The sequence below is a fragment of the Otolemur garnettii genome, unplaced genomic scaffold (genome assembly GCF_000181295.1).
Source record: "Otolemur garnettii isolate 467f Iridium unplaced genomic scaffold, OtoGar3 scaffold00158, whole genome shotgun sequence".
In the NCBI taxonomy this organism is placed as follows: Eukaryota; Metazoa; Chordata; class Mammalia; order Primates; family Galagidae; genus Otolemur; species Otolemur garnettii.
Genome location: NW_003852553.1, coordinates 276,034 through 299,496, shown reverse-complemented (window position 1 = coordinate 299,496; position 23,463 = coordinate 276,034). Strand labels below are relative to the sequence as shown.

At 37.7% G+C, this 23,463-nt stretch overlaps 1 protein-coding gene across 2 annotated transcripts in view; it reads right to left on the bottom strand.

Moving 5' to 3' along the window:
- Positions 1–4,105: 4,105 nt before the first annotated feature.
- LANCL3 (LanC like 3) overlaps positions 4,106–23,463 on the bottom strand; it is a 98,830-nt gene continuing 79,472 nt past the window's right edge. The window contains exons 2-5 of one of the 2 annotated variants that reach the window (XM_003799874.2): positions 22,989–23,112; positions 18,854–19,051; positions 10,804–11,011; positions 4,106–4,265 (exon numbers count right to left, since the gene is read on the bottom strand). In XM_003799874.2, the coding sequence (XP_003799922.1) occupies positions 4,106–4,265; positions 10,804–11,011; positions 18,854–19,051; positions 22,989–23,112 (690 nt within the window). Of the gene's footprint in view, positions 4,266–9,097; positions 9,146–10,796; positions 11,012–18,853; positions 19,052–22,988; positions 23,113–23,463 lie in introns of those variants that run through there. The other variant, XM_003799875.2, reaches the window with a different exon arrangement.

Below are 23,463 nucleotides of genomic sequence, written 5' to 3'. Positions count from 1 at the left end.
TCAACAAGCTTCCCCTCAACCACCCCTTTGCCTGCCTACTCATTTGCTTTCCTTGCCAATTTTATGCCAAGATTACAAATTTGAGGTTTTCCTTTAGCTATTAATTTGAATAGTGTTGAATAAATAACCCAGGTCCCCAAAGGAAGGCCTTATATGCAATTGAGAGTGTATTTCTATCACTATATGTCACTCCCTTCTGAGACTTGAATTAAAGTGCAGACAAAACTCACCCCAGAATTATTTGATTGTCCTGCTCAGTTTCTCTCTGCAGACATGGCCTGCCTGCCCCTTTTTTCAAGTTACTGGCACTGCTAATCCTTTGTTCCCAGCAAGCAAAATAAATATTTGTATTTAAAAAAGCTCTCAAGTTAAGGCAGTCTATTCCTACATAGAAAGCCCTGGTGAATCAACCTTCTAAGGCATAAATGCTGTAGTCTGGACTGGTGGTAGAATATAAAAAAAAAAAAAAAAGTATACTTGGTTTTTAGCCATCTAGTGAACCAGACCTCAAGCACTGCCTCCACACATGCAGATTCCATCTGGCTGAAATGTTTATTGGAAGTCATAACTGGGCATTGATTTTCTATGTACATAATAGGTACTTAAAATATATTATAGCATTCTTTTTAAATATATAAGGGGCCTGCAAATTCCAAAACTTATATCCAATTTATCATCCACAACTTTTATGACAACCTGGTGAAACGTACAGGGTAACTATTATTATTATTACTACAGTGGCTCATGGAAGTGGCAAAGTGAGATTTTGAGATTTCCAGCAGAGGGTTCTTTGTATTACCAATGTTCTTTCTTTTCGTTTTAATCGTGTGTTTACTTAACATAGTCATGAATCACAAACGTACATTTGTTTCACTGAAACTACTGAGAATTTCTCTTTCAAATTTGAGTACCACATTGATTAAAATCTTAGCATGAAAAAATTAAAGAATTAAGCTACAAGTGGAAAAGCCCTGATTTGGCACAGACCAAGAAACTAATTCTGTTTCTCAAGTTATTTCTCATCAGTTAGTGAATACTATTAACAGCATAGTCAGCTACAAGCGCAGGGAAATACTGGCAAACCTCTATTTGCCTCAGTTATGAGGTTTTAAGAGGAATAAACAAGAGTTTAAAAAAATGATGACTGAAACATGTTGGACAAAATAAAGAGGTACATCTTGGGGCATGCGTAGAAGAAAATGTACATAATTGCATTAATGAAACAAAATACAGATTTGTAATGGCCTCCAAAACATCCTGCTGTCAGAGTATAACGCAGTCTCCCCATTGTTGAGAGACTTTCTCAATGTATCATCAAACATTTCCACTGTTAACTTCAGGGTTTGTAATTGTTCATACCACACATAGTAAATAATATAAACACTATACTAGTGGTAGAGGCAACATGCTTAAGTACTACATTAAGAATGTTAACACATAGAAGGGGACAAATTGCATAATCAAACAAGAAGTGCCAAGCCACACTTTCCTACACAGCAAAAACTAAAGTGTCTTTTTCTCCCTTCTTGGGAAAGTAAGATAGAAGAAGACCTTCTCAATCTACAATTCTTTTCTTTCTTGAAAATGGAAAGCTTCAACATGTTTAAGTGCTAAACAAGCTTATCGTTTTTTCTAATTTACTGAGGTGTCAGTCCATAAAGAACACGCAAACATGGCCTTTGCTTGAATTTGACACACACACAAAGAGTTGTTTTTTCATAATGGTCAGCACAATAACGTTACAGTCACCCTATCAGACCTTAAAAAGGCGGGTAAGCAGCCTGAAGTTGCTAGAAATGGAACTGATAAGATGAGCTTGATAATTACTTCTTAGTGCTTTAGGTTTTAGATCTCAAGCATGAATGGTGAAAAGATTAGCAAACAGAAACAAGAAGGTAACTTTAAGGGAAGGGGCATTTTGTTCACTGCTATATCCCCAGATTTTTATCTAAAATACAGAATAAATGACCTTGGAAAATGAAACCCTGGGATTGAATCCCTGTTCTGTCCTTTCCCAGCTGTAAGACTTTGAGGCAATTACCAAATACATCTTGAGGGTTTTCTGGATGATGAAAAAGCATGTTACCATAAAGCTCTGTATACTGGATGGTTTACCTAAGCCTGTAGAAGCCATCTGAAGAGAATTTAAAGTGAGATGGTGGAAAGAAGACATTACTATCATTTCAAAAGGAGACCACTTTGTAGAAGGCATCTTATTTAAGGCTTTCCAAGAGGTACTTTCCTATTCATGGAAGACTATCTGGACCCCAATTTGGGGAATCATCAGAAAGCTGCTATGTATGTGGTATTGTCTCAAACTGAGCATCTTAATTTCCACAGATAAACAATAAAGGCCAAGTTTATATCCTTATATCTGAGCTTGTGAAAATGGAACAATAAGCTAAAAAGGTGTTTTTCAAAATCACCTTGTCCTGGTTTATTTCGATAAGTGCAAACATACACAGAGTCACAAAATATACAAAGATAGTCCTTACCTTTCTTTGGTCAGATTCTTTGAGAATCTTATGAATGCTGGAGGTCCTCTTCTCAAAAATGAGTGCACGCATGTGTGTGCACACACTCAAACATACAAACATACTAGTATATATTGGTATGTACACGTACACACACCAACACACACACACACACATTTTTAGGCAATGGAGTATTCCCTAACTCCTCTCACATCCAAGTATGATTCAAGTTAGGAATTACTGCACTAAAGAACAAGTACTTGGGTTTACATGGGACTATATGTAGAATATACACACACATACATACACATATATCCAAACATGTAACGACTATTTAAATAATTCAGTCTTATACAGTACACAATCTCCTCAATCTCATATATGAAATTTCCAGTGACCAAGTTCTAAGAAGGAGGTCAACTCTATTCTGCATAATAAAGTCACAGATGCTCCTAAAGTATTCTGGAAACTAGTACTTGAAGCAGTTTCACAACTTCTATGTGTTTACAACAGGATAGAATTTGATATGACAACTTGGCTTAATGAGTATTGTAGCCAATTTCTCTTGTGGACCCTGTGTGTTGGAAGGTAAGGTCGGGAGTTAACTCATCTCTTATTCTAATAGAATGAAATGGAGCAAAATTCTTTCCACAAACACTGGTGCTTTTCTCAGTCTTTGTCTGCCTATTCCAGGGAACACAGTATTCCATCAGAATGGAATGCCATGCTGCTGTAGTAATTACTCTAATCTCTGAAATGAGTCATTTTTACCAAGAGTATATCTTACAGTTTAGCTAATAGGTTCATGGGGATTGCATAATAAAGACAAAAAAGTTTAAAAATTACTAACAATAGACACTACACATCTCACATTTTCAAATGAGGAAAACATTTGACAGTAACACTTGTTAGAGTATTTGCTAGCTTATGAATTTTGCTATTCTAATTCAAGAAAGAAAAAGGAACCAGGAAGAGAGATATTCTAAGGCCTAAGGAAACTTTGAATTTTGGTATTTGAACAAAGTTATGCTATTATTTCCTCAAAGTGCCCAGGGTAATGCTAAAAATAGATTAACATGCAAACATCACCATTCAGTAAAAATCATAGATTTCAATAAGTAAAGGCCTAGGACAACCAAGAGTTTTCTTTTATGTCTTTCAGAAACCTGATGCTTCATCGCTCCTAGCAGTTTTCAGCTGGGCAATTACTTTAGTGTTTATTGCCTTATTTCTGAATTTAGGGGCGGGAGGTACCCACAAATGGTCAAATTCTCTAATTATGAAGGCATTAGCATTTTATTCCCACAGTCCTCACTTCAGGGTTCCTATGTCATAACTGAAAAACAGATCATTACTCTTTCCCTTTTTCCTCTTATCTCCAGTTTTACAGCTATTCCCTGAAATATTAAATCTCTGTGGTTATTAGATGAGTTATGGTATTTTTATTTGGTAGGTTCTCTCTCAAGTCTGGTATCATATTGCCTTCACCTGCCTGTTCCCTGCCTTCTGGCAGCAATGTTAAGGCTCATGGCTGTGATACCATTTGAATGTGGCTTATGTGGAAATTGCCTTGGGTAGGCTCAGGATATCTTAGGGGACTTATGCAGGGTCACAGTGGAAAACAGAGCTTTCTAAACAAAGACGCTAAAGAGAGGGAATTCAGCCTGATTGGGCTGCAGCAGATCGATCAGAAAGCACACTGTTCCGGAGAAGCCTTCATACAAGCTGTATATACTTTCAAGGACGCGAGAACCAGCCTTGAATTCCTCGGTAAATAAGAATTGAGCAAACCTAAGAAAAAAAAGAAGAAAATACAAACAGTTTTAACATGAGCTTTTCCATATTATTGGCCTTTGGTTGCTTCTTCCTTTTCTGCTAAGTTTTAGTACCATTTTCTTTCCAGAATTATATAATTATTTTTAGAAAGCCTTTTTCTCAATAAAAGAAAAAAGAAGACCCATTATATAATCATGTATATTTCACAACAAATTATGTTGGCAAGCAACTCCAACTATATTCAGAGTTTGCAAAGCAAAGTGATTTGGTATTTTCTGCTGATTTCAGTCCTTCTGCCATCCAATAACTAAAAGTATCAAAAAACCCAGATAAACCACCCTACTTTCATTTATCTTGAATAAAATCAAACTGATATATGACTGTTCCTTTTAAAAAAGTAAATATGGTGTGTTTCTGCAGGCATATTATTTCTCAGCTAGGTATCATTTATATGTGGCAGCAGAGACTGTGAAAATAAATGGGCAAGATTTTATACAATCTGTGCTTTGGGCAAACAAAGGAATAAGATGAATGAGCAAAGGCAGGCAACCTTTTATAATGATGACATCAAATAGCAAACTCAGCTACAAGACTGATTATGTTTAAGACATCTATGTTAAAAGGAAATCAAGAGCCTTTAAATTATCCATGAAAGACCTTTTTTTCTTTTACTTATAGTTGCCACAAATATTATTCAGATTATTTATAATGAGTAACAGTTTTATAGTAATTCACACCTTTCACAGTGCTGTCACCTATGTCATCTTATTACTTTTGCTCTAGTCATTCCTATCAATGACAAAAATAATCACCAATTCAGAGGCTGAAGTTCACAGCTTGGTAAGGCCTGATACAGCCATAAATTTAGATTACTGCTACCACATAGGGGGTACTATGAACAGTAATTTGTATTTGATTTTTTAGGGCTCTTGGCATTATTGACGGCAGCTTAAAATAAAGCAGTAGGAAACAGACTACAATTGTGTTTGGTAAAAATTTTCTATCAACTGTTTTCCTGAATATGTAACATTTTTTAAATGAAATTTTAAATGTTAAACAGTAGAATAATGATGCATCTTCTAGAGTTAATTTAAAATATGTAATTATATAATGAAGTCAGCTTCAGGGGGTCTTACTTAACCTTTTTAGGGCTCTGGATCATTTGCCAGTCTGTACTCCCTGGAAAAAAGTTTTCAAATTCATCAAAGAAAATATAGAAGATGCCAAAGGAAATTAATTATATTTTAAGCACAGTTAACAACAACTGAAACTTGGGCTTCACCTAACAAATGCAAAAATGTAACCTAATATGTACCCTTATAATAATCTGAAATAAAATAATTACAACCCCCCCAAATTTGTGATAGAATAACATACATACTTCTACATACTACATACTTCTACATACATACATACTACATATTTCTATATCATATGACAAGATACAGCAGTGGATCTAATAAATGCCAACTTTTTTTTAGGGGGGGCCGGGGCTGGGTTTGAACCCACCACCTCCAGCATATGGGGCCAGGGCCCTACCCTTTTGAGCCATAGGCACTGCCATTCTCAACCTGTGGGTCACGACCCCTTTTTAACAATGAAAATACATTGTGACATTAGGAAGGTTGAGAACCACTGCTAGGGCATGAGAACTGCTGATGAAATTTATATCAAAGATGAAATCCATTAGCCTAGATAAGCTTCCAAATGACTCTCTTTTGCTACATTTGGGAAACAGTAGGCCAGGCTTCTACCTAAACAGATTAGGAAACCACAAATCAAACATGTTAACAGAATTCCTAAGCAATAGAGCTTCAGAATAGTTATTTGAAATATTTTTATTTCAATGCATACATGCAAATATCATCGAGGATATTTTATGGTGTCTTAACAATGAATATTTGAAATGTTGGCTTGGGAAAGACTTTCTGAGAAAATGACTTTTGAGTAAAGGTCTAAATGAAATGAGGGAGATAGGAAGTGAACATTACAGGTGGAAGGAACCAAAACCAGTGCCTTAAGGTAGAGCATACCTGGTATCTCAATGGAATCACAAGCCACAGTGGCAGAGAGAACCAGGAGGAGGAAGGGTAGGGGATGAGATGAGATCAGGTAGACTCAATCACCTTTTGTTCACAGGACAGATGGGCTTTTAATCTGAGTAATATGGGAAGCCACTGGATCGCCTTGAACACAGTGTGTCATAATCTGACATGATATACATTATAAGCAAATAAAAAAATCATGGTAAAACATAGAAGCATTCCTAGTAAAATCAGCAATAGAAGCCAAGGTGTTTACTATTCCTATTATTGAACATTGGTACAGGGCTATATTGCTATAGAGGACACATGCAAAAGGAAAAAGTATACACATGAGAAAACCAGTAATAGAATCATAATTATTTGCAGATAATATGTTTGTCTATTTATAGAATCTAATGAAATCTAATGGAAAACTAACAGTAACAATAATGGAGTTTATTAAGGCAACTAGATACAATATTGTGATATTTATAAAGAGTAAGACCCTTCTAAAATGCAATGCAGATTTATATGAAAAAGTACATCTTAGAAGTGATAAACTACAGTAATATATATGTTTTAATTTCCTAAGTATCAGTCATAAATGACCTGAAAATATAATGGAGAAAAGATTTTACTCACAATAAACCTGGAAACATAAAATACCTAGGAATAAAATTTACAAGAATCATACAAGACCTTCTTAAAATGATATTTGTTTTAACTTAAATAGATGGAAATGTATACCATGTTCCTCAGTGGAAGAATGCAATATTCTTTTTTTTTTTTTTTTTTGCAGTTTTTGGCCAGGGCTGTGTTTGAACCCACCACCTACTGTATAGGGGGCTGGCTCCCTACTCTTTGAGCCACAGGTGCCACCCAGAATGCAATATTCTAAAGGTGTTAATTCTCACAAAGTAACCTGTAAATTCAATGGAATTCCAATCAAATTTCCCTAGGATTAAATAAATAAATAAATATATATATATGTGTGTGTGTGTGTGTGACATTCAATCTAAAATACAATTAAAAGAGTAAATGAGAGAGAATAGAAAAGAAAAATTAGAAATAAATGAATAACAAAATACAGAACTAGGGGGCAGGCGCCATGGCTCATGCCTGTAATCCTAGTACCCTGGGAGGCTGAGGCAGGTGGATTGCTTGAGCCCACAAGTTCAAGACCAGCTTGAGCAAAAGCCCATCTCTAAAAAATATTCGGGTGTTGTGACAGGCGCCTGTAGTCCCAGCTACTTGGGAGGCTGAGGCCAGTGAATCGCTTGAGCCCAGGAGTTTGAGGTTGCTGTGAACTATGACGCCATTGCACTCTACCCAGGGCAACAAAGTCAAACTCAAAAAAAAAATACAGAACTAGATAATTTGAATAGAATAAAGTTGAGAAAGATGTATAAGGGTAACAACTAGTGAACAGATAATATTGGAAAATTTTGTTTTCCATTAAACAAAGATAGACACCCATCTGATATCATTAAAAGAGTAAATTCTAACTAATCAAAAATTTAAATGTTAAAATAAAATCATAAATGTACTAAAAGTCGATGTAAATTAATCTTTTTGTAAAGTTGGAGTAGGAAAGGTATTTTTAAGCAACACACAAAATCCAAAAATTTTAAAGTAAAGATTGACAACTTTGATAAAAAAAAATACTTAAAAATTTGGTATGGCAAAAGACTATGAACAAAGTTAAAAGAGAAATTACAAAGTAAGAAAATGCTTATAGTATATCTTAACAAAGTCACAGTCTTTAATATAAGCATCATAATGGGGGGAAATGGGCAAAGCTAAAGGACAGGCTAGTTCACGATCGAGAAATAGCTATGAACCTAATGATTTCAATTTTAAAACCATTCTGACAAATGCTTACATAAGTGCACAGAAATATATTTGCATTGGATATTTGGGGAAATTTTGTTTGTATTAGTAATGAGTTCACACATACGAAGTGTCCTCACTTAATGAATAGTTAAATTAATTATGATACAACTGTACTGAATAACCATTTAGCCATTTAAAATAATGATATATATACAAACTGAAATACAGGATATCTCCTAAAAATTGTTCACTTAAAATTATAAGCTGCAAACAGTATGCATGGTTTATTACACATACATACTAATAGGAGCCTGTTCAAATACACATATGCACAGGCACACACACACACACACACACATATATATATACTTGTATATATAAACATACATTTATGCATAGAGAAAAGTCTAGAATAATAAAACTCAAGTTTATAGTAAACACTTACATTGCATTTACTATGTGCCAGGCATTTTTCTAAATGATTTTTCATATATAAACTCACTGAAACTACTCAATACTCCAACTATGGAACTATTTTTCCATATTTTATGAATGAGGAAATTGAGACATGGAATAAGTGGCTTGTCAAAGGTCACACAACCAATATGATAACCATCATGTGTATACCCTCAGTGGAAGTCCTCACAACTATACAGAGGGTATACTTTAGCCACTCCCTCCAAGTAACAGCTCAGCTGCAAGAGAACCAGATCACATTGGTGGGCGTAAGAGACTTTCTGGCTTAGACAACTTAAGTGCCACACAAGAAGCCAATATCTCTTGTAACAACTTTTGGATACAGAGAGCATCCTGTATCCAAAATCCTTTCAAAAGGAATCATGCCACTATGCATTCAGGGAAACCCCTACCTGTGACCTGTGCTTTATACTAGGTTCAAAGTTCATTCCAAATTTTCCTGGTCTACTTTATACTTCATTCAAAGTTTTCCTGATCCATTTTATCCAGTTCACCAGTCAGGAATAATTTCTATTAAAAGCAATGTTGTCTGGTGTCCAACTGATATTCCATGTTTAGTGGCTTTCCAGGTAATAAAACTATAGAAGTAATTTAGCATTATCTGTCAAAATTACAAATATACATATCCTTTGGCCCACCAATTCTACTTCTAGGAATTTATCTTTCACATTTCAGATATATCCATACATGTACAAAATGGTTTATGTACAAGGTTATTCATCAGGGCATTATTTATAGTACAAAATATTGGAAATTATCTAGATACATTTCTAATATGGGACTGGTTAAATAAATAAGAGTTCAGTCATACAATGTAATGCCATGCAATAATAAAAATGGTGGAAGAAGGCCAGGCACAGTGGCTCACACCTGTAATCCTACCACTTTGGATCCACAAGGTGGGTGGATTGTCTGAGTTCAAGAGTTAGAGACCAGCCTGAACAAGAGCAAGATCTTGTCTTTAACAACAAAAAAATAGCCAGGTGTCATGGCAGGCACTTGTAGTCTCAGCTACTTGGGAGGCTGAGGCAAGAGGATCACAAGAGTTTGAGGTTGCTGTGGGCTATGACATTATAGCACTCTACAGAGAGTGACAAAGTGAGACTCTCTCAAAAAAAATAGTTGAAGAAGCTCTTTCAGTATTGATATAGGGTGATCACTGAGATAGCAAGGTGTTCCCATTTGTGTAAAAATAAAGTGATGAAATTATATATATATAAAAAACATAAAATTTAATAATACATACAGATATATTATATGTATATACATATATATGTACATATATATTATGTACATACATATATATTATATATATACATACATATATATAGTATATATATATATACTGTTATAGTTTTTTGATATTTGACCCACTTTCTTTTTTTTTATTTTTTTTTTTTTTGAGACAGAGCCTCAAGCTGTCACCCTGGGTAGTGTGCTGTAGCATCACAGCTCACAGCAACCTCCAACTCCTGGGCTCAAGTAAGTCTCCTGCTTCTGCCTCCCAAGTACCCGGGACTACAGGTGCCCACCACAAGGCCTGGCTATTTTTTGGTTGCAGCCGTCATTGTTGTTTCGCAGGCTCAGGCTGGATTCAAACCCGCCAGCTCTGGTCTATGTGGCTGGTGCCTTAGCCACTTGAGCCACAGGCCCTGAGCCGATATTCACCCCTCTTAACCTCATGTTGAAATTTAATCCATGATGTTGGAGGTGGGGCCTAGTGAGAGTTGTCTGGGTCATGGGGCATTTTCTTGCCCTGGTGGGTAGTGGTGAGTTTGTTCTTGCTCTGTTAGTTCTTGTGAGAGCTGGTTGTTAAAAAGAGCCTGGCACCTCCCCCTCTCTTGCCTTGTCACTTATCATGTCATCTCTGCACACTCCCCTTGACATTCTGCCATGAGTAAAAGCTTCTTGAGGCCCTCATCAGAAGCAGAGGTTGGCGTCATACTTCTTGTACAGCCTGCAGAGCCCTGAGCCAAATAAACCTCTTTTGTTTTCAAATTATCCAGCCTCAGGTATTCCTTTATGGCAGCACAAATTGATGTGCACACAGTATCTTTAGGAAGATAACCGAGAAACTGTTTCTAGGGAAATCAACTACATGGCTACAGGGAACAGTTGATGTATTCCTTTTTACACTTTTTAAACCATGTTATCACATTACCTATTCAGAAAATTAATTATATTAAAATGTAAAACAATACACATAAAGAACAGCTGACCTTTGGGCCCGGTAGATGTATTTAGAGTTTCCTGTGAGTCGGTATAGCAGCAGGAAGACGTAGGCACTGCCAGCTACACCATGGCAGATCCCTGGCCCCTTCTTCAGCAGGCCCTTCTGCCATGTGAGTTCCCCACACCGGATACAGGTGTCCAAGTATTGCGGTTTCTTGGAAACAAGATAAGCTTTGGCAAACAGATAGGCAATTCCTGTGAAAACATTAAAGATACTAGAAATGACTTCCAGAGGTTAATGCTATGGAGTGAAAGTTCTCAAACTATAAGAAGCTTACAAATAACTTGAGTATTGGTAAAATACAATTCTAATATGATAGTTCTGAAGTGGGACCTAAGATTCTGCATTTCTAAGAAAAGCCCTTCTGGGGATCATACTTTTCAAGTAGCAAGGCAGCAGAATGTTCTATAAGGGAGTCTTATTTTCCCTGTGGTATTTTAAGTTGTTTTAATTGTATCAATGGGTTGGTCTCTGGAGAAAGAGTAACATTTTTATTGACGTACACAGATTGGTAAAATCCATAATTTAAATTACAAATGGGTTAATATTTAATGATACATATTCTGGTAAGCACTATCCATACATGGCTATTTAAAATGGCTAAATATTTATACAGCTTACTCATTCCCCCACAGAGATTCAGAAGTTATAATGTTTAAATACTTATAACTGTACACATTTTCTTAAGAGCAAAACTGGGAATCTTTCCAACAAAAACAATGCTCCCAAACAAGACTTCTACTCCAGCTATGAAGTTAGTCCTTCCCAAATTGGATTGTTCCATGGAAAGAAATGTTCCCTCAAACTTGTCAACAAAGATAGTATCAACTACAAAGGCAGGAACAGGAATAAGAGAAGCAGCAGCTATTATATTAATAGAAATAATTTCCCTCAAGTTCCAATTTCTGGGCTCTCATATTCATAGAATAGGTTAGTAATACAAGATCACATTTTTTCCTTCACAGGCTACCTTTTTTCTATAAAAAAGGTGGGGAAGACTGAAATATAGCAAGTATTTGACTATCTCATTTATCGGGGTTACGTCTGGTTTTCATTGCCTTGACTAGGCTATTTTATGACTCTGTAGACATAGAAATTATCATGTACCGTAGAAAACTAATAGTAATGTAAATAATTCCTATTTCTAGAAACTTTCACTCTGTCTGCTAGAGGTTGAAGTGACTTTCCGCTGCCTCTGTGGAAGAAGCCAGTTTTGCGTCTGAAGCAAATTCATTTCATTTTTCCTAATGGCCTATATAAATATGTCTGCTCTTTGGTTTTTCCTCTCACCCAGTTATAACACGTTTCTGTTCCCATCATTAATTAATGAACTAAATCAAATGGTTGGAGTACGTTCATTTTATATTTGTATGAGAGTCATGACATCACCCTCTTTTTTAAGTGTTTCCTTTAACTCTCCCTATAATTAACACACGTGGCAATAGGCTCTTTGGTTAGTTAATGCTTTCCAGTCAACCCCTGACAATAGCTGCCTATAGCATTGTTCTCTTTCTTTTTTTTTTTTTTTATTTTATATTTTTTTGAGACAGAGCCTCAAGCTGTCACCCTGGGTAGAGTGCTGTGGCATAGCTCACAGCAATCTCCAACTCCTGGGCTCAAGTGAGTCTCCTGCCTCCGCCTCCCAAAGTTGCTGGGACCACAGGCACCCGCCACAACTCCTGGCTATTTTTGGGGGGGGGTTGCAGCCATCATTGTCCAGGCTGGATTCGAACCCGCCACCTTGCGTGTATGTGGCTAGCGCCCTAGCCACTTGAGCCACAGATCTCCCACAAAGTAAAGAATGATTTCAAAAGAGTTGAACTTATGTAATCATGTATTCATTCATTCATTCATTTGAAAGTAGTCACTGATTATCTACTATATGCATAGCCCTAAGCAAGGCCAGCTTCATAGGCATGCCATCTGTGCAGGCTCACAACTCACGGCCTTGACAAGGGTTGCATGCTGGGTTTAATGCTATGTTACTGCCATCTTGAAATTCTTAATAATTTTCCTAAAAAGGACTTGCATCTTCTTTTTGCTTTCTTTTTTTTTTTCTTTTTTGAGACAGAGTCTCACTATGTCACCCTCGGTAGAGTGCTCTGGCATCACAGCTCACAGCAACAGCAACCTCAAACTCTTGGGCTTAAGAGACTCTCTTGCCTCAGCCTCCCAAGTAGCTGGGACTACAGGTGCCCGCCACAACACCTGGCTATTTTTTTGGTTGCAGTTGTCTTTGTTGTTTAGCAGGCCTGGGCCAGGCTTGAACCCGCCAGCCTCAGTGTATGTGGCCAGCACCCTACTCACTGAACTACGGGTGCCCAACCAAAGGACTTGCTTTTTCATTTTGCATGGAGCCCCTCCCCACCAAACATGTAGCCAGTCCAGGCTCTGGGTGATATAAAATAAATGCTAAACATGACTCCCACACTTCAGGAAGGCACTGTCTAAAAATTAAAGTTAAAAATATGTTTAGGTGACTGATACATAATAGCACATGTAGCTCATGGTGCTGCTGGGACATAAAATGAATGGTACTGGCTTGGTACAGGTACCATCAATTATACGAGCAGGATCAGAAAGGTGGAAATTACCTTGCATAAGGCAGTCAGCAAGACTTTGGATGGAAGTAGGACTTTTTCCGGACTTGAGGCAGAGAGGGCATTCTAGAACCAATATCAGCAAGGGCAAAGATGTTGAGCCAGGAAGGACAAGCCACATGAAGCCCTATGGGGCAGTGTTCTAACTAACAGGCCAGTGAGCTAAAAGGGTAGATTAGCTCAGATTATGGATGGCTTTATGAATTGAGTCCAGTTAGGCAGCTTGGATCATACTCTGCAGACAATAGGGAGCCAATGAAAGTGTTTTTTGCTGTGGACTGGTTGGTTTTTATTTTTGTATGACAATGTGAAAATATCCTATGGTGGTATCAGGAGAGACCTGAAAAAGGGCAACAGGGTAGCTGTGGGCTAATTATGTTGGCAGAAAGATGAAAATTAAGTTAATGAAAGAGACATTTCACAGGATAGGGTGACTGTTTAAATATTAATTGAACATTTACTATATGCTAGACATAGTAGTAGGTGCTACAGTTTTGAAAAGCCCCTACTTTCACAGTATTTTAGACCACATGTGGGAAATAGAGGTGTCATGGAAGCACACAGGAGGGCCTTTTCTCTGTAATAGAAAAGGCTTACTAGACGGAATGACACCATCTAACCTGATTATTGGAGGCTGAGGAGGAATTAGGTAGGTATATCGGATGCTATTAGTCCCCTACCTGGATTGCCTTTACTATACCAGCCGATTTTTCATCTCCCAGTTTCAGTGGAGTGGACTGCTAACAAAGTTCACAGTTCCCTTCTTCTTGGGAGATTTGCCTTCAGGCAAATGGGAGGTTATATTATGTACCCACCCCCTGCAGATACTGGCCAATGACTCACTGATGCAGGAGTTCAAAAAGTCACCTCCCCTGCCTGAATACACAGCCAGCTTTTTGGTATAATCCATTCCTTTTAGCTTCCTCATTTAGAATCAGGTTGAAGCTAGTCTCCAGGTGAGACACTCTCCTTTTTGGCTTTTCTCCGATAGCCTATTCTGCTTTTCCACTTCCTTATAGATTCTTCCTGTGAGCAGACTCTGCTTCTGGACCCCAGGCAAAGAACCTGGTGAAGGGGCAGGCTTTCAAGTCAGGAGAAGGAAGGATGAGTGGGAAGGCCCTATCTCACTGGCTTCCCTGGGGTTTTAGGTGTCCTTTCTGGGTGATTACTTTAGCCTTCTGCCCCCCCACCCAGGTCTTCCATACCTTAAATTCATTCTATGACAGAAGGAATGTCCTTTCTAGAACCATAATCTGATCATATCACTCCCCTGCTTAAACTGATAAATGGCTCCCTGTTGCCCAGATGCCTTTGCTTGGTACAGAAAGGCTTTTGCAACTCCGCTCCTATTCTTTTCTCTTTACTTTTCTCTATTCTCTGCTTGAAGCTTTCCACTTCAGTAAAACCAAACCACCAGCACTGCTTCCATGCCTTGCTCCTGACAGCCCATGCTTCTTTCTACTTTTCTTGGCCTGGCTAACTTACCTAGGGCATCACCTCCTCCAGGAAGTCTTCTCTGGACCTGGAAGCAGCACTTGGAATCCCTCTTCTGAGATCTCATGACTTCCTATACAAATCTTAGCATTTATACAGAATCAGATTAAAATTATCTATTTACATGGCTGCCTCCTCTAGTACAGTGCAAAGTACCCAAGGGGGAGAATTGTACCTTGTTTATTATTTTCCACTAGTCTGTGACATGGTATGTGTCATATGACAAGGGCTCCACAAAGGTCTGTTGACTCTATAATGTCTCCTTTGCCACCTCAGCATAAGCAAGTGCTAGGGTGAACAATGAGAAATGGGGATGGAAGAAAGGCTGAGTTTGTCTAATTGCTACAATAGGCCATTAGCCCGAGAAAGGCAAATAGGTATTGATTCTGTGGTTCTGGCCAGAATCTAAAGGTCTCTTTCTGCAGCCTTGATCACAGAATGGCACATGGAAGGGATCTTGAAAAACTTCTACATCAGCTGGCTCCTAACAAAAACTAACAGACTCTACAATATGACTGCTTAATTTAAAAGAAAGGAATGTTGAGTTTCTTTACCTTTGATAGAAACCATATCATTTCATCATAGGAACACACATTATAGTGCATTGATAAGAAACCTGAGTTAGCAACGATGTATGGTTTTGACAAATACAACTGGGAAAAAGAGTGGATTATTACTTAATAAATATGGTTTGAAAGGCTAAATCTTTGAAAACTATGAGATCTAGCAGAGCCCTGTGTTAGCTAGACTTGCCACATGTAGTTTCAACATACCAGAGAATCACCACCCAGGTGTATTCTGGGTTGTGTAATTTCTTTGAGGCACACATTGTGCACTACAGAGCTCGGTGACCAATGGCACCTGCACTTCAAAAGCCTTGTTACCCTTTATTCAAAGTCACCTACCCAAGAGCCTTGGTGAAAGGAATTAAAAAACAAAAAACACCCACACCTGTGTTTCACACAGAGCAAAGGAAATACACTATCAGCATTACCACAGCAATGCTCTAACCTAACGCAGTTGACAGTTTATTTTAGCCACAGCATTTCTTTTAATGATTTTGCAAATGACTTTGGTCCTGTATTTCAAAATCATCAAGGTTGTGAAGAGGTCATATATATCTTCCTATAATACTTTGTTGGGTTTTTTGAGAAAAATCTATATACCACACTAGGTATTTATAAAGGTGGGTATTTGCAAAGTTTTTAGGACACATACCTCCGGAATGGCAAAAGTCCACAGCATAAAAGGAGTCTGTTGTGAAAAAAATTAAATATTTGTGTTTCACTAATCTATCTTAACTTGCTCATTTCACAGATAAAGAGAAAATGACACAAAAGAAACAAAATGACCTCTCTTCAAGGTCACTTAGGTGGTAAGTGTTGGTGATACAATTAGAACCTGAAGTTATTAACTTAGAAGTCAAGAACTATTTCTAAACTGCATAAATGACAACTAGGGCTGTCGCCTATAGAGAGGGGTTGAAGGAAAGTCGATAGGAAACAATTATAGGGAGACATAAGTTATCATTAATGAAGTTCCACACTATGGATTAGCTTTGGCAGGTTTTCATCACAGAATAGGTCTGCTGCCCCAAACCATCTGCAGTGCTCATAAGTCTACTCTCCAAAAAATTTCCTTAAACAAATAATAATTTTTCTAGCTCATTTCCTGTTTTAGAATTTTTGGAGGGTTTATTGGCATCAACTTCTGAGATCTTGATAGTCTTTGGCCTGCACTTACCAGATTTAAAATCATACTTGCAGCTGAGTATCTCTTAAAAGACCAATATTCTTTTTTTTTGCTTGTTTTTGAGACAGAGTCTTGGTTTGTCCCCCTTGGTATGACAGAGTGCCCCATGGCATCACAGCTCACAGCAACCTCCAATGCTTGGGCTTAAGCGATTCACTTGCCTCAGCCTCCCAAGTAGTTGGGACTACAGGCACCTGCCACAGTGCCTGGCTATTTTTTGTTCTTCTTGTTGTTGTAGTTATTGTTGTTTAGCAAGCCTAGGCCAGGTTTGAACTCACCAGCCCTGATATATGTGGCTGGCACCCTAAGCACTGAGCTACGGGCACCGAGCCAAGACCAATATTCTTGAGGGTGGGCCTAGGGCTGACAAAAATAATGTATGTCATTTTTTTTATTCACTTGTGTATTGCTTTATTTTTAGTAGTTCAGTGAATATGAACACTGAATGATTTGGCTTTGGAATCTGTAATCTTTTTGAGACACTGAACATGAGTGATAGAGGAGGATAAGTAAAATCCCCACAGTGATGAATTCTATGCAGCAGTGTTATGGTACATGATTAACAAAGACAAGTGGTATTTAGTATAAAGAAATGATGAAGTAACTGCCCTTAAAGACACCCACATCACTTAACTGACCCAGTTGCTCGTTTTAGTAGATTAGCTTCCCACTCTTTTCAAGATTTTCACTAGCACAATGAATCCTTTAAAAATATTCTGTATTTAAATTGGTACATCTCCAAAATTCAAGGATCCTGGCTGGGATGTTTGGAAGATATCCAGAGACTATGACTGATTCTGATCAAAGGGAATGAATGGGCAAGAGAAGAATCGAGTATAACAAAAAGAAATATCACTTCAAGGTTGGTAAGTAACTTTTTTTTTTCTCAAAAAGGTGAAAGTAAAGGGAAATGGTTTCAAATCATAACTGGCAGGAGTTAGCTTGGACATAATACATAACTCTGTTACTGATACACATACACATTTTGCAGTTCCTTCCATAGGTAAATGTAGCAGGTAGAGAAAACAAGGCCATTAGACTGTGACTTACATTATTCATCTATACAAACTGTACCAAAGAAAAAATAAAATTATAGTTGGACTTAAGACCATTAATTAAGGGGGGAAAGGACGGAACAAAACTCTGCTAACAAGTTAAGAGAAATCAAATATATTTTAAAGCTATGTGTATGGGACTGAAGCACAGCCTTGAAAATTAAATCTACTTATAATCAAAAGACGTTGTGTTATCTTGGTATTCTAAGTCTCTCTCCCATGTCTCATTAACCAATATTAATTGATTTATTTGAATTTAACTACTTTTAAATTGCTCCTTCTCTGAAGGTCTAATTAGCAGTATAATGGGATTTTTAAAAAGGGGGAGAAAGATAGGGTCTGGTAAATTTTTAGGCCCAATTCCAGGGAGTTCACTGGGGATGGCTTGTAATTTGTAAAGACTTCTTATTTGGTACTAGTGAAAATTCCCATTTGAAGAAGAATCATGGAATAGTATATCTCAAATTTTCAAGTGCATATGAGTTACCAAAGGATATTGCTAACACATAGATTTGATTCAGTGGGCCTAGGGTGAAGCCTGAGATTCTGGATTTCTATCAAGCACACATTTGCTCATGTGACTAGTTTAGGGGCCACATGTTGAACTGCCAGGCTCCAGATCTGCACTGTCCAATGTAGCTATGGAGCACTTGAAATGTGGCAAGTCTCAATTGACATGTAAAAAAAATACAATAGATTTCAAAGACTCCATATTTTATGAAAAATGCAGAATATCTCCATTTTTAATTAGCTTCACAGTAAAATGATAATACTTGGAGTATATTTGGTTACATAATATACATTATGAAAATTAGTTTTACCTGATTTTACTAGTTTAGTGGAGTTACCAAAAAATTTATTACTTAGGTAGCTTATATTTCTGCTGGACAGTATTAGTTTAGCTTTGTATACAAAAAGGTATGTATCATATATATATATTTTTTAAATAGGGAATTATTTCCAGAAGTCCTTTACAGATCAAGACTTTTGGGCTTTGAAAAATTTCATTTTGACCTTTTTGTCTCACATATCAATGACATAAGATGAGAAATGCCCTCACTTCTCAGAAAAGAAATCTCCCTGAGGCTAAGCTAGATGAAAGGCAATGTTTGCAAGATAACAGAGTGTGTAAGACCTGGAGCGCCATGGCACCAGTGGACCAGCTCATTCTCTCTCTCGATGGTCTCGCCGAGCTCAGGTGGCCAGTTGCAGTTCTGTTCCTGTTCCATGAGGAAGTCTACACTTTGCCACACCAGCTCCCGATCTGAGGGCTTGAGGTGCTCATGGTAAGAAAGAAGCATCTGAAGTATGGATGATAGGCCATGAGCTGCCCCTATATTCACAAACAAAGCATAATTAATTCACACAATAGAGAGCAGACTCAGTTTGATTTGGTGAAAAAATAATTACAAGATACAAAAACCTTAGAAACACATATAGTAATGTAATAATGGAGTTGCCTAAGAACTAGGCTTCCCATAAACTATAGTCTGCATGCCAAATCTACTTCACTGCTTTTTCTTTGTAAATAAAGTTTTATTGAAACACAGTCATGCTCATTCATTTGTATACTGAATGGCTGCTTTTCTGCTAAGATAGCAGAGCTGTATTTGTCACAGAGACCATATAGTCCACAAAACCTAAAATATTTATTGTTTAAACCTCTACAGAAAAAGTTTGTTGACCAATTCTTGGCCAAACTTGCTCAAGTATTTTTAAGTTCATAATTAACATAACAATAGTCTTTATGAAAATCCTTCTAAAGTGCTTAAAAATACTTTGGTCTAGGTATTCTAAACATTTACTTATTATTATTTTATTAAATAGATTTGGTGGTAAAAGTGGTATTTTGGTTACATGGCTGAATTGCATAGTGCAGAAGTCTAGGCTTTTAACATGCTCATCACCTAAATAGTGTGTGTTGTACTCTGCAGGTAATTTTTCATTCTGCACCCGCTTCCCATTCTCTCCCTTCTGAGTCTCCAATGTTCATTAAGTCACTCTGTATGATCATACATTCTCATTGCTTAGCTCTCATTTAAAGGTGAGAATGTGTGGTATTTGTCTTTTTGTTCCTGAGTTGCTTCACTTAGAAATAATGGCATTCAGTTCCATCCAAGTTGCTGCATAAAAATCACATTATTTCATTCTTTTTGATGGCTGAGTAGTATTCCAGTGTGTGTGTGGGGGGGGAGAACATTTTCTTTATCCATTCTTCAGTTAGTGGGCACTTAGGTTGGTTTCATATCTTTGCAATTATGAATTTTGCTACAATAAATATGTGGGTGCAGGTGTCTTTTTCATAAAATGATTTGGATTTTTTTTTTTTTTTTGAGACAGAGCCTCGAGCTGTCCCCCTGGGTAGAGTGCCATGGCATCACAGCTCACAGCAACCTCCAACTCCTGGGCTCAAGCGAGTCTTCTGCCTCAGCCTCCCAAGTAGCTGGGACCACAGGCGCCTGCCACAACGCCTGGCTGTTTTGTGGTTGCAGCCGTCATTGTTGTTTGGCAGGCCCGGGCTGGATTCGAACTCACCACCTTGGGTGTACGTGGCCAGCGCTTTAGCCACTTGAGCCACAGGTGCTGAGCCTGATTTGGAAAATTTTATGTCAGCTTGACTGGGCTGTAGGTGTCCAAGTGTTTGGTTAAACATTACTTCTGGTATGTCTGTAAGGGTGTTTCTGGACAAAAATAACACAGTAGACCCTCCATAGTTCGTCACATCCCTACATTGACCACCTCCTTAAGTTGACCTAATTTTTATAGACCAGACATGTGCTATATGTATGTATGTATCAGCACAGTAGGCCTAGTACCTTATGTTGACCACCTCTATATGTTGACTAGTTTGTTACAGTCCCTTGGGTGGTCAACTTACAGAGTTTCTACTGTATTTGAATATGTGGACTAAATAAATCAGTTTGCCCTCTCCAATGTGAGTGGGCCTCAACAAATTCATTAAAGGACTGAATAGAACAAAAAGCTAAGTAAGAAAGAATTATTTCTTTTTGCCTGTTTTCAAGGTGAGACATTGGTCTTTTCTTGCTTTTGGATTCATACTTGAACTGGAACTTACACCATTGGCTTTCCTGGGTCTGGCTTCTTAGCCTCTATAATTGTGTGAGCCAATTCCTTATAATAAATGTATTTATTTATTGTTATTACATTTCTCCAAAGAACCCTGATTAATACAAGGAGATGAAGGAAAACTGGGAAAGGAGAGTTTAACTTGACCTCAGGGGTGGAGAGAGTACTAAATGTTCCACACAAGCAATGTTATCTGAGCAAAATCTTAAAGAATTCCTAAGAGTTTCAGCAGAGGGTACTGAACTAGCAAAGACCTGGGCCTGCCTTTGGAAAAAGAGTTACCTTAACAAAGGTAAAAGTCAGCCCAGTCCCTCTAGGAGTTTTTACTCACTCCCAATTAGTTGAATCCTGATTAGCTGGTGGTAATGGGGCTTGTTCTTCAAATTCAATTCTATAATTTTAAAGCTTTCTCTTTGTATTCAGACAATTGTCACTTTGCCATACTCAGACCTCTTGATTCTCCAGAAATGGCCTAATCGTATGCAGTCAAAACTTCTCTCTCTCTTAAAAGATGATCATAAAGTTTGAAAGTATCTTTCTTTCATTGTATTTGAAAATTTTAAAGAAAAACTTGCTTTTCAGGAAAATCCTTTTGCATTCGATAGAAATCTGGTTTGTGCTATATATGTAAATGGACAGAATGTCAATTTCTCTAACAAAACCCAAAAATGAACTGAATACCTCTATTAAAGCTCTACAGCAGACAGTATCAGTGCCCTGCTCATCACATCATCCATATTCACCCTTCAGATGTTCTTACCCTCCATGTTTCCCACCTTAAGCAACTATCATTATTCTTTGGCCACAGGAGTGTGCCAAGCCCAGATGGGCAGGGCCAGATTGTTAGTGAATTAACACTTCTGAGAGAAGTGAACAATAAGCAGGAAGCTGGGGAAGGAATTTCCCAGATTTCTTCATCCACTGAGTGAGATGATTCTGAGATGTGTCCTACATGTCTCAAGATTCCCCAGGGGAATTGAGCCTCACTTGTCCATAGTTATATGCTCAATAGTCAATTAGCTTCTTTCTTTTCTTTATCTCATTTTCTGACTCCTCTATCAACACTATCTTGGCTTACCTTCCAAATAAACCTTCTATACCCAAATCCATGTCTCAGGGTCTGATTTGAGGGAAACCTAGACAGGGACTTTTAAGATGCTTTACAAAAACTCGGATCAAATTCATTTGTTAGCCATTCATTCATTTGAGTTTCCTCACTACTTGAAGGTTCATTGGTAAAGGTCTAGGGAGCATGAAGATAAATGAGAGAAAATTTCCATCCTGAAGGAGCACAAAGCCTGCTAAGATAGTTAGATATATGAGCCACCAATTACAGAGGGCTGTGATAAAGGCTCCAGTCCAAGAGGGGGCCAGGACAATACTACCCAATTTTGCCTCAGGGGGAAATGTGAATGTTTCTTGAGAGAGTGTTTAACACCCCCTTTTCCAAAAGCACACAAAGATTTTCAACAGATCTGGTAGTGTTTGAGCAGAGTCTTAAAGTCTGCGGCTAAAGGAGTTAGGGGAAAGTAGGGCATTTTGGGCAAAAGCTACATATGCAAAGGTAAAAAAAAAAAATGAGAACACTTTGCATGTGGGAAACTGCTGGACAGAACCTGGTGCACAGAGATAAAGCTGGAGTCTGGGGAAACAGGCAGGTAATCTACAAAGGGCCTTGCAAACTTTGTGCAGGAGTGATGGTGAGCTGCTACAGGAGTCAAACGAGGAAGTCAAAATTACCCATTGTAACTAAATAGCGCATTATTAATCCTATCCTATTTAAAACTTTAAAATGTCAGTGGCTGATCCTACTTCCCTTACTTAACAAAGGTTAAAGTTTTACTTCCCTGTGCAGAGGAAGTACTTGCAATCAATAAATGTAAAAATTGTTCATAATCTTTAGGCAAAATTAGTCTGAAGAGCTTACAATCTAGAATAAGGATTTCAGTCTCTAGTGAAAGCAACTATTAAAATAGGTACATTTTTTGTTAGGTACACTATGAAAGGAAATATTAAATTGTGATTCGTAATATCTAAAATATGTTTTCAAAAGACATTTGAAATTTTTTTTTTATTAAATGAATAGTGATGACCTACAGCAAAAACAAAATCTTCCAATATTTACTCAATGTTAATATAAGACTCCCTCCATCCTGCAGGTCTGTGCCAATACTCTTACTTACCCAAGTATTCTGTTCCATAGTAAGAATACATCAGTGGGAATGGTTTCCTCTTTTTTATGGCATACTGCTTCCCAGAGTCCAAAATTGCCTGGCAAATTGATTTGATCTGTGCTGGGGTCAGCACCTGAGTAAGGAAATCAAGAATCAGAAGTCAAAGCAGGATTCTTTCTTCCCTAAAACAGTGAATCTTCTTGCTCAAAAAGTCCATAAGTAGACTTAGCGCCCATAGCACTGTGATTACGGCACCGGCCATAAGCACTAAGGCTGGCAGGTTCAAACCTAGCCCAGGCCATGTAAACAACAATGATAACCACAACAACAGAATAGCAGGGGATTGTTATGGGTGCCTGTAGTCCCAGGTACTTGGGAGGCTGAGGCAAGAGAATCACTTAAGCCCAAAAGTTTGAGGTTGCTATGTGATGGCACTGTACTAAGGGTGATATATTGAGACTTTGTCTTTTTTTTTTTTTTTTTT